General features: G+C 42.2%; 1 protein-coding gene across 1 annotated transcript; it reads left to right on the top strand.

Annotated features, from left to right (window-relative positions):
* Positions 1-7,517: 7,517 nt before the first annotated feature.
* On the top strand, positions 7,518-9,342 carry Tceal9 (transcription elongation factor A like 9). Its single transcript, XM_021153661.3, has 3 exons — positions 7,518-7,666; positions 8,140-8,205; positions 8,764-9,342. The coding sequence occupies exon 3, from the start codon at positions 8,794-8,796 to the stop codon at positions 9,106-9,108; it is 315 nt and encodes a 104-aa protein (XP_021009320.1). The 5' UTR covers positions 7,518-7,666; positions 8,140-8,205; positions 8,764-8,793; the 3' UTR covers positions 9,109-9,342.
* The last annotated feature ends 2,776 nt before the right edge of the window (positions 9,343-12,118 follow it).

Below are 12,118 nucleotides of genomic sequence, written 5' to 3'. Positions count from 1 at the left end.
TAAAACTATAAGTGTTTAAGAGAAAATTCCTGGGTCTTCAAAACTTTGGTGCCCAAAGTTTGTCTGTGTATCTATATATCCATTGACTTAAAGAGGAGAAAACAACATATGCCTATGCTTATAATAATTTATAAATTATTCTGGTCAATATTTTCAGTCTCCATATTGTCCTTGACTGATCTCATTAATTTCTGCAGTAGTCACAGAATCTTGGGAATGAGGATACTCAATTCCACACCTATAACCCAGAACTCAAAGCCCTATGAATTTCTACATTGTGTCTAGTGTAACTGCCTTCCACAATATTTCAAAGGCACCTCAGCCTTTTCACATGGAAAAGTAATGACCAGGAGTAAACTGTTTCTCTGGAGATCTTGCTCAGGTATGCTTGAATTGCAGTACTAGATCTGGTCACAAGGTGGCCCTTTATTCTACACTTTAAGTTTTTATAACACGCAACCAAATTTTGATGGGGGGGGGGAATCAATTTTTACAAGTTAGAGAATAACATCTACTAAACGTTACATGTTGATTCTCGAAGATGTGCATGCATCAAATCACCAAAGGATTCTGCCTGCACATTTCCTTTTCCCCTTTTAACCAATACAATCAATCTAACTTCTTGATTGCTAGAGGGTATCCTTTTCTACCAAGTAGCTTTTTGCTTTGTGTTATGACTTCTGCTTTTTCATAGCTTGGACTTACTTTGATGACCTCTTCAGTCATCAACATCAGGAATTTTGATTTTTTTTTAAGTACCCATTTTCCTGTGTGACTCTTGATTGGCTTAACAGACACTGGGGTCCTGAGTGAATCTCAGCTTTGGATGTGTCTATGAGAATGTTTCCAGAGAGGATTCCCTGTCCTGAATACAGGTAGCACAATTGCATAGGCAGGAATCTCAGACAGAATAAAGAGACAAAGGAGACAGTTACCTGACTGCTGGCATTTCCCTTTCTGTGCTTCTTGTTGGATGCTAGCGACAAACCATTAGTCCTACCTCACCATAATGGATTGCCCCCCTCCCAAAGACTTCTTCACTTAAGTTGGTTATTGTAAAAATAGTTGGTCCCAGCATCATGAAAAGTAACTAATACAGAAAATTGATCCTAAGAAGTAGGGTTGTGGCTATGACTACCATATTTTGTAGGGTTTTGGAAAGAAAGTATAAAAGTTTGGAGCCATGAGCTACAGAAGCACTAGCATGGAACAAGAAGAGATTAGTGGGTAGAAGCTCTTCTGCACGGTAAGAAGCTTGGCATGCCAATAGGAAGGTCAATAGGAAGGTCAGTGCTCCCAGTTTCCACAGGAGAATAACCACGCCATCGGAAACCAGACTGGGGGGTATTTATGCTTTCTTTTGGCAAAGAATCTGACTCCACCCTGCCAATTTCCTGAGCAACTGAGTGAGGATGGTTTGTCTGGTGCAGGGAATTTCAAGACAGTGTAACACTCACATGGTGGTATTGACATTGCTCTCTGCATTTAGTCAGACTCAGAGTGAGAAGAAACAGAAAGACATTTAAAAAAATGTGAGGTTCGGTAGGGAGCATGGTGGGAAAAGGGGCATGAACCTGGTTAAAGTCGAAGACAGGGCAGGTGCAGATAAAGGGTCAGTGATTATCAAAGCGATTGCCATTTGTAAGGAGAAACGTCAAAGTTAACACCAGGACAATAGGAACTTGAAGCCATGATTCCACTCATTTAGATCTCCAAAGTTGGCATCTCAGACAGAAAGTAGAACTTTGAATCAATCACTTAATGTTGCTTCTTTGGGCATACAAGATGAAAGAGTTACAGGGTGATGGAGGCTTGCATCAAAGTTTTAGGAATGTGCTGCAGCCAGAAGACATCTAGCAAGACTGGGTTCCCTGAATAGGTCTCCTGAGCAGTCTGTGTGTGAAGCTCTGTGAGTAAAGACAGAGTTGAAGTAGAGAGCCCAGGGTATTCATGCTGGAAATGGGAGTTGTTTTGGTGAGGGAAGCTGAAGGAGCCAAGTAGAACTACCACATGTTCTAAAGGCAATGGGAGCTGGGGATGGGGGTTGCGGGACAGGGCTACTGAAGCCATTTGGATCCCAGATGGTGTGATTAAGTCCTGTCTAACACGTTCTGACTTATCTCTATCTTTTTCTGTCTCTAAGCTTTTTGACAACTCAGTAAGTAAAATATTGAGGGTAATGGAAGTGTTTTTTTTTTTTTTTAATTTTTAAAGACTGGAAGTCTTTTAAAATTGAGACATGCCTGCCTGGCAGTCGTGCACATCTTTAATCCCAGTGCTCAGGAGGCAGAGGCAGGCAGGTCTCCATGAGTTTGAAGCCAGCCTGGTCTAGAGTATGAGTTTTGGGACATCCAGGGCTACTCAAAGAAACCTTGTCTGGCACAGGCCTTTAATCCCAGCACTTGGGAGGCAGAGGCAGGCATATTTCTGAGTTCAAGGCCACCCTAGTCTACAGAGTGAGTTCCAGGACAGCCAGGGCTACAAAGAGAAACCCTGTCTCAAAAAACAAAAACAAAACAACAACAAAAAAATAAAACAAAAAAGGAAACACATCTGTGTTTGCTAGGCCCCGGCATAGTCACAGAAGTGGATGCTCACAGTCAGCTATTGGATGTATCACAGGGCTCCCAATGGAGAAGCTAGAGAAAGTACCCAAGGAGCTAAAGGGATCTGCAACCCTATTGTCGGAACAACATGATGAACTAACCAGTACCCCGGAGCTCTTGTCTCTAGCTGCATATGTATCGAAAGATGGCCCAGTCGGCCATCACTGGAAAGAGAGGCCCATTGGACTTGCAAACTTTATATGCCCCAATATAGGGGAATGCCAGTGCCAAAAGAATGGGCATGGGTGGGTAGGGAAGTGGGGGGGTATGGGGGACTTTTGGGATAGCATTGGAAATGTAATTGAGGAAAATACGTAATTAAAAAATATTAAAAATTTAAAAAAGGAAACAGAACAAATAAACAAACAAACCAGAAAAAAAAAAAAAACAAAAAAGTTTCATCTAAATTATTCAAGTCTCTCTAAAAATCTAAAGTCAATTGTGGACTCCAGTTGTTAGAGAACAAATCTGGTCTGTCCCAGGTCTCTTTAAACTGTCTCAGAAATTTATTATTACAGTGAGTGCTTCAGACATCTAACATCTGTCAAATTGAAAACCAGTTAAGTGCTTCCTTATGCCAATAGGGAAGGACATGGGCCCTGCAACAACCAAAGCAAAGCAAAGACAAACTCCAATACTGTCAATAGGTCAGTGGCCAACATCTGGGATTCACTCACAATCTACTGGGCTTCGAAGGGCTCGGACAGGTCTACTGTCTACAGTACACCCTGTTTGACTCTAAGGCTCAAGCTAGTTTCTCTCCACATCTGCTGTGGTCCTTGGTAATAGCAAACAGTCCCGGCATTTCCAATATGCTCAGGTCTCCATTGAAACTGGGCGGTACTGCACCTTCACTGATGGCCCTTCCTGACCTCTCTTCCAGGACTTAATCCACACAGGGTAAAGCCCCAGCTGTAGTCTGAATGTTGCACCAATACCAGTTCAGGACTGATCTACTACCATCTTGGTCCACAGCAACTTCTAGTGCTACTGGGAGATGTGGAATTTCTCCAGTACTCGTAAGCCTATTGTAGAGTCAAATTGGTTCCCCAAACAGGGTCTGTTTTTAATTTTTAATTATATGTATATGTGTGAGTGTGGCTTTCTCCATGTAGGGACGGTGTCCAGAGAGGCCAGTACAAGGGCCTGGGATCTCTCTGTAGATGGAATTATGGTGTTTCAAAGCCATTGGACATAGATACCGGCAACTAACCTGGCAAGAGCAGGATGCTTCTTACTCACTGAGCATCTCTCCAGCCCTGAAAAGACCTAGTCTTTTGTGAGTGCTTAGTTTGTGGTTTACAGACAGCTATCTTACTGTATTATCACAGGGCAGAGAGAAGAATAAGACAGCAAGCTCTCTCACATCTTTCCTTCTCCCCTCTTCTCTCTCTATCCCTTCTTGCATCATTTTTGCCTCTTTTAAGAGGGGTAATCCCATTCACTGGAGCCTGATCATTCTTGTTCTAATTTCCTTCCATGACTTTATGTTTAGATACCATCATACTGGGGATTAGGCTCCAACATACAACTTTTTATATTCCTTTTCCTTTCACAATTATGAGGTTTGCCTTATTTATCCTCGAATAAAATCATCCAGGAGAATCCAGAATTTACAAAATATATACATGCATGTGCACATGCTTGTGCTCAAGTCTACTTTACCGTTGAACAAATTATTTTCCTTCTGTTTCTTTATGGCTGCTTGTCACCTGGTGCTTCCCACTGTCTGTTCATGTTTAAGCCAAAGAATCAGTGCTGGGAATTCAGGCCTACAAATTTTATTGTAGTAAATCATTGTGATTATCATAAAACATTTTCTAAAGATGAGTACATAGGGATGCATTTACAGTCTCACATGGGGATAAATAGTCTACATTCTTGCTGTCTAGAAAGATAAATGTATTTAGAGTCTGGGATCTGTAAAGTAACTAAACAATTCTTGGTGTAGTAGAGTCTACCATAATGTGCTTGTATTGAGCCTATTTTCAGCCATATCCACTATCAACAGACTTACATACTACTAATAAGGAACGAATGAGCAGCTAGGAGTCATATGATGGGGTCAGATAACCAATGGTAGGGCACAGCACCTGGCAACAATTGGACTAGTTTCCTTTTCTTCTTTTCGTCTATATCCTCCCCACCCTCGGAAACTCCAGTTCACCTCTTTTGACCCGAATCAAGGCTGGATGGCCTCCTCTCCTTTTGCCTTTCTCTCAATGACCTATATGAGGAAGGCTCTTTGTAGCCACACCATGTACGTGACTCCTAGCTCTTAGGTTAGGAGTGGTGTAGATGTGATCCACCTTTAGGAAGACAGTCATCAGAATTACCTGGGAGGCCAACTTCTGGGCACGTCTATTAGGTTGTTGTTTCCAGATATATTTAACTAAGGAGGAAAAGCCACTGAAACGGAGTGGCAGCATTCCATGGGTTAGGATTACAGACTGCAAACAAAGTTGAAAAGCATAGCACCAGCATCTCTCTCTCTCTCTCTCTCTCTCTCTCTCTCTCTCTCTCTCTCTCACTCCTTCTTAACTACAGATGCAACTTGACTAGCTGTTTTGAGGACTTGTAGCTTTACTGTCCCTCCCATGATAGACTGCACTCTTAGGCTATGGGTCAAAAAACATCCTTCCTTCCTTAAGTTTGTTTGCCATATGTTTTGTCTCAGGAAGGAGAAAAGTAACTAATATGAGAGATAACATTAGTACAGGGAGTAGATCTTACTGAGGATCTATCAATCAGCTCAAAGCTTGCCACAGAGACCATATTAGTTCAAGTTCTGTTACTATAATGAAATGTGCAAGGCTGAATATTTTACCCCCCAAAAAGCAGTTTATTTAGCATTTAGTTTCTGAGACTCAAGGGCTTTGACTTCTATGGTGAAGACTTACTATGTCTTAGCCTGATGGATGACAACATGACAGGTATGTTTTTAAGAAAGACAAGAAGAAGCTGGAGAGCAATCAAAGCTGTGTGTTTCGGTGACTCATCCTTGCCCTTTCATAACAAGCCTTTTGTGAGAAATAACCAGAGTTCCTTGAGAATTGCATCAGTTCCTGTCAAAAGCAATACCATTCAGTGACCTAATGGCCTCCTACTGGACTGCACCTTTTAAAGGTTCCATCACTTCCCATGTTACCACCCTGGGGACCAAGTTTCCAACATACAAATGTTGACGTGTTACAAGACCATTACTTGTGGCTTGCAAATGATTCAAACGTATGTTTTTGAAGCAAGGAAAAGATTGCACTTGGAATGCTAACAAAGCAAAGAAACTGAGAGGTTATTGCCAATAAAAGATCATCTTAGTGAATTCAGGGATGCAAAGCAGCTTTGTAGAGAGGAAAAGGAACAGAGGTAATGGCAGCAGAGGACTGTTTACTGGAGACTTCTAGATTCCAATGGCCAAGAATGGAATACTGTCTTACTTCCTCTTATCTTGGTGTCTGTAGCCTTGAAGAGGGAACACAGTGTGCAAATTTAGGCCAAAACAACCTTGTATTATTGTTCTGAATAAGCCACATCTTAAATGACTGCTATGTCTACATGTAAAATTGAGCAGAAATCTGACTCAAAGGTTAAGATGACCAAACAGAATATACAGCTTGAAAGCAGCAATGCTAAGTTTTAAAATATATTTTGTAGACATTTTAGACACTTACTAGGTATATGTAACCAAGTGAGCAGCCAATACTTTCACCTATAGAGGCTTTTAAGTCCTTAACCCAAGCAACCATTATCATCATAAAACTAGCAACTTGACTTTTAAAGTCAATTAAAAGATAAAGAAGCTGGAGTCCTCCTGTTAAAGGGGAACATAAACTCTATCCAGTCTCACTCCAGCGTTCTTTCCAGAATACTCAAGCTATTGAATATTGAGTTATCTCTAATCTATGGCTCAAATGCTCAAATGCACTTGCTTCTCAGAGGAGATATATATACATACATACACACACATTATATATATATATATATATGTATATATGTATATATATATATATGTATGTATATATGAAATAAAATGGGAATAAGTAAATGTTGAAAGTTTTCTATGAGCTAAGCGATTTAGAGCAGACACATAGTGTTAAGACAGTCCAACAATTCATGGTGTATATAAAGTGTTACTTTCTTTACGATGAGGCGACTGTCTGGGAAGAATCTATGCTGGCAAGTGTTGAAGCAGTGATTCTCCAGGCGACACCACTTCTTGGTAATAATACCACCAGCAGGCCTCGAGAGTTAAACATGATTTTTCTTCTTTTTAAATAATTCCCCCAAGTAACATCACAGTGTAATAAAAAAATGTAAAGGCATATACTTTGAATGCATTTACTAAACACTAGGCACTAGTATAAGAAATGTACATGTATGATGAATTCACAAATGTATCTAAAGTAATTTGGTTGTCACTTCTGACTGTAAAACAACATTACTTTCGAAAAGGCTACAGACGTATTAAGAATAAAGTTTAAGTTGCCTTAAAAAAATCCCACTTCTATTTCAAGATTCCCCCTCTCCCCCTGCTTTCTGACCTACCTACCTGGCTCCACAACAAAGGAGTACGTTTCAGATGAAGGGGGAGGGGCTAAGGAAAGCTGGATGGGGGGTGAGTAGTACTGGCAGTTAGGAGCGGGAGACAGGAAGGGCCTATTATTAAAAGAAGCAGAAAAGTTCCGTAGCTTCAGAAAATACGACGCTCCTCTTTAGTAATCAGAGAGCTGCAAAAAGAACAACAACAATAAAACCAATCCGCACATTCTTTTTTTTTTCTTCCTCCAGAAAAGACTGACAAGGCCAAATGAATGTTTAGAGAGGGGGTGGTAGATGAGGGAGCGGAGGGCGGGGCCACATCTGCCGCGCTTTTTGTGGGAGTGGAGATTGGGGACCGGACCTCACTGGTGACGTAGATCTCATGTGACCAGGAGTCGACGTGTGCAGAAATCCTGCTAGTCTGGTCCTTGTTTCCATCTGGGTACCAGCTCCCTTCAGCCTTGCAGACGGTGGTGCGAGAGGCCAGCGGCCAGAGGAGACAGCTTGCTTCAATTCATCAGGTTAGTGTTTTAAGCCGTTACTGCCTAGGATTTTTGTAGTTTACAGTGGTCTAGTGTCGTGACTTGAGTCCTGGTTAAGTCTGTCCCTCCACCCCTTACCTTCAATTCTTCAGGAAAGGACACTTGTGAAACGACTAAGGGGTCCCAAGAGAAAACAAGGGGACCTGTGACGATTCCAAAATAATCATACTCTGAGATTTTGGATCCCCACTTTGCTTCCCAAACCTCGTCTCGGATCTACAGATAGTTGGGGAAGAATAGCCCTTTTTTACCCTCTGTCTGGTGAGAAAGACAGGCTAACTTGCGGGGTGGGAAGGAGGAGTCCTATGGGAAACAAAGGGTGGGAAACTTCCATAAGCAAGCCCTTAAATGCGGAGAGCTCGGCGAGCTGGGTCCGTGGTACTGCTCTGCTGAGCACCGTGGGCTTGCTTGCCCCACCCCCAACATCCCCTCCCTTCTCCGTTTGCCTGCAGGTTTGTTCTTTGTACCGCACCAGGCTAAAATAAGTAGGAAAAAGAAATCGACCAGATCCGTACCTGGTAAGTGAGGGGGAACTTTATAAAAGACTCCCCCAGGATATGGGTCGATGAAGGCCTGTAGAGGCTGAAGGCCCCAGTCCCCTCTCCCTTCCCCCCACCCCTTTCGGAGGGGCCTGTGTTAGGCCTGGGAGGGAGAAAGATTTGTGGAGGGCTGGGGCGGGAGGCGGGAAGGAAGGCCTTGGAAAATGCTGGAGGGAGGGATTAGAGAGGGGAGGGGGTGGAAAATGGAGGTAAGAGGGGCGGGGACAGGGAAACCTTGATTGCAGACTGGGTTTCTCAGGTGGAAGGTATCTGGTGAGGGCAGTTAGACCAAACGAGGGTGGGGGGAAAGAGAGGAGGGGAAAGAGGGAAGTGTGGAGAGGGAGAGCGGGAGGGGGCAAGAGTGGACGGGGGTGGGGGTGGGGGGTGGGATGGGGAGGGCGTGAGCAAACGGTGAGGAGACCTTTGTGCACAGCACCTGCCCATCTACCAAGTCTTCCATCTATAGTCCTCCTCCTCCTCCTCCTCCTCCTCCTCCTCCTCGCTTCCTAGAAATCATTGCATTCCCGTATTCTGCAGGAAGCAGCAAAGAAGAGAAGCAGACACAAGATGAAACCCTGCCAAAAGATGGAAGGAAACCTAGAAAAGGAGGATGAGCCAAAGCCCGAGGAAGAGCCAAAGCCCGAGGAAAAGCCAGAGGAGGGGCAGGAACCGGAGGAGGAGGAGAAATCCGAAGAAACTTTTCGGGAGAGGCTGATTCAGTCTCTCCAGGATTTTCAGGAGGATATACACAACAGGCACCTGAGCAGTGATGATATGTTTAGAGACGTGGAGGAGCTAGATGAGATCAGGAAAGTGAGAAACAAACTAATAGTGACGCGTTGGAAGGCTAATCGAAGCCATCCTTACCCCTATTTAATGTAGCTTGGCTTGCTTTCCCTTTTATCTGACGTTACCATTGCAATCTAGCTTTCTTTTCATTAGCATTTTCCTGATAAGACCTTCGCCCATCTTCCTACTTTGAATCTGTTGCTGTTAGTGGCTTTAGCTGTATCTCTTGTTGTCTGTATCTTACTGTTGATTATATTTGAACCAATCTATAAGTCTCTGGCTTTAAGCTTTACTGATTTGTAAAAAAAAAAAAAAAGAATAACAAAATGAGCTTCTGATGGGATACAAAATGAGAAAAGGTTACAAAATAATATGGGAATATCATATTTTGAAAGACAGGAGTACCTTTGTATGTTACATATATGCACATATAAACTTGTGAAAGATGAATGATTTTTCTTCTGCTTATTTGTATTTGCCATATTCCTAAAATGAACACGCATTATTCTTGCTAAAAATAATAAAGGTTTTATAACTAAAAATAAGCATCCAACAGCCCATCAATTTATTTTTAAAACTCCTGAGGCACTTGTTATTCATTGACAATATTAGAACCACTGAGTTAAAAGATTAAAATTCACATCTCGTCTCATACGCAGTAATAAACATAACTTTGTGGTGGTCAAATACGGTGCAGAGCTGTTCAACAGGGTTTTATTCCCATTTGTTCGTGCAGGAGGCTCCAAATGCTAGAGATTTCTTTCTGCTATTGGGAAGCATAGAAAAAGTAACAAGCTCAAGCAACAGTTAGGTGAGTGCTCCATAGTTCTTCCTGCCCGTCTAGACGCCCATGGAGCTGCTTTCGATACTTGCATGGTTATCCAGTCCTTGCACATTTCTGCAAATTTCACTTCCCCGGGATCTTATTTCCTCTTACAAGATTCCGAGAGAGAACAGGCTCATGTAAGAGTCTGACCAGAACAGGAGTCTTAACAATTTAGGCTTTCACAGAATTTCTTTTCTGGATGTGAAGATGCCATTTGGTATTCCTGACTCCTGCTTCCATATAGTGAGTAATTTCTCTCCTGCAGGCTGATGACAGGTCCTCCCCTCAGGTTCAACAGGTACCCTAATACTTTTATAAATCTTATAGGAAGGCTAAAGTCCGATTTGAGACTGTTCTCACCCCTTCCTGGGAAGCAACACACTATGGGAACGTGCCACATGTATGTAATTTTTCCTTTATGATGCTCTTTTGGGGAGCTTTTCATTTCCGTTCATCAAGGTTATGACAGCTGGGCAGATGATAATGAGGCTGAATTTTGTTTGTAGTAAGGTAAGATTCTAGGGGTACGCCACACAGTGTCCATTTTACAGTAAGAAGTGAATCCAGTTTTCAAAAGCCTGGAAGGTGATCACAGGAGCAGGATGTGGAATGCCTCACCTCTAACACACTCTTCACCAGGGTGGATATTCCATTGGTTTTCTGCTCCAAACTGCAGTAGGAGACTTATAAGGCTGATGGATGGGCTGCCATGGGCAAATTTATCTGAAAGTGGGCAAATTTCCATCACTGTATATTAAAACACTTAGACTTCTTTCTTTTACCAGGAGAAGGTGGAGGGCACTTTTCCAAAGAAACAAAGCACTAGCTCAGAATATTCACTAAATAGAAACATTGGTTGCAGGATTCTATATCCCCAGACATAATAGCTGCGGATGTAGACAGATAGCTTATGTTAAAGAGAGAAGGATTTGATGGAAGGGGAGGGTGATTATAGAGAGTATGTACATAATTTAAATTGTAATGCCCATGTATTTATTCAAACATGTATTAAATACTTTTGGGTTAAAGCATGAAGATAATTCAGGTTAGGGATCATCTTATAAACTTTCCTTTCTAGAAAAATTATTCAAATGATAGAAGCAAGTCAGTTTGAAGGAAAATATTCAGTAGAGCACAATGTTAATGGCCTTGGTGCTACATGCCAAAAATTATACTGGTAGGAAAAACAATTCATAGCGTAAGTGCATGAGGGATATTATCTTCAAGCACCTGTGAGGAAACGTCCTCGATGTAAGGCTTTACCCTAGTTATAAGCTAACAAGTAACCTGCTCAGTGGATGCAGGCAGAAGACACTAAAAGCGCTGGGTCTGAGTCTAAGGCCCTTATAGAAAAGGCTTAACTAGAACTTCCTGTTGATTTGTACTGTCTCTCTGATTACCAAATCTCTTGCGGTGACAAAGGGCCTGTGATAGATGCTTACCTTCCATACTATTTTCAAAGAAATCACAAGCCTGCTCTGGGACGGAGGAAAGATGTTACCTCATACTTCAAGGTTGCTTACTGTAAGCACAGCTGAAATATTATCTGCCTGGGTAAAGAGCGCTCAGGGCCCGACATTCTTGGCATATGCAGTAAGAACGAACAAGGACACTCAGGGGGTTTGGCGGATTGCCTCGCCTAATAACACTTTGCTCTGTACAATAGATCATGGGGATGTCAAGCCTTACGAGAAAGTCTTTGAGGAACTTTAAAATTATACTAAAAGGAGTGTGTGGTGCCTATAATCCCAGCACTCAGGAGGAAAAGACAGGAAGATCATGAGTTCAAGATCAATGTGGGCAATGTGGTAATTTTAAGCTCAGACTGACTACCCAAAACTCCATCTCAAAAAAAATGACTGTAAGACATAGTTTGCTATATGGTCTGGAGAATGATCTCCAATAGATATATTTTTGGTTTTGAATTTATTAATTATTACAGTAAGCAGAAGTAAAAGAACAAATAGCAATATGAGACATACAGATGATAGATAGAAAATTATCATCAAGTCAGACACTCAAAATACCTGGCAGAAACTGATGGAGGAACTGCTCTTGAGGCAGTTAACTGGAATTCTCAATTCAGACAGCACCCTATCGAGAGTCCCTGGCAGAGCAGGATGTCACACCCACTTTCAGGTGAGGCTTTTAGGAATAAATAAGAACAGGTAGCAATAACATCATCAAATCAGGCGCTTACACCCATCAAAAACCAACTGAAAATGGATGAGGTGGTCAGCTGCAGGTTTTGAATGAGCTGTCTCTCCATGCCTGAGC

Source organism: Mus caroli, unplaced genomic scaffold (assembly GCF_978045245.1).
Source record: "Mus caroli unplaced genomic scaffold, Mus_caroli_1 scaffold_5, whole genome shotgun sequence".
Lineage (NCBI taxonomy): Eukaryota > Metazoa > Chordata > Mammalia > Rodentia > Muridae > Mus > Mus caroli.
Note: the sequence above shows the minus strand (reverse complement) of the source record. Positions and strands in the feature narration are given on the sequence as shown.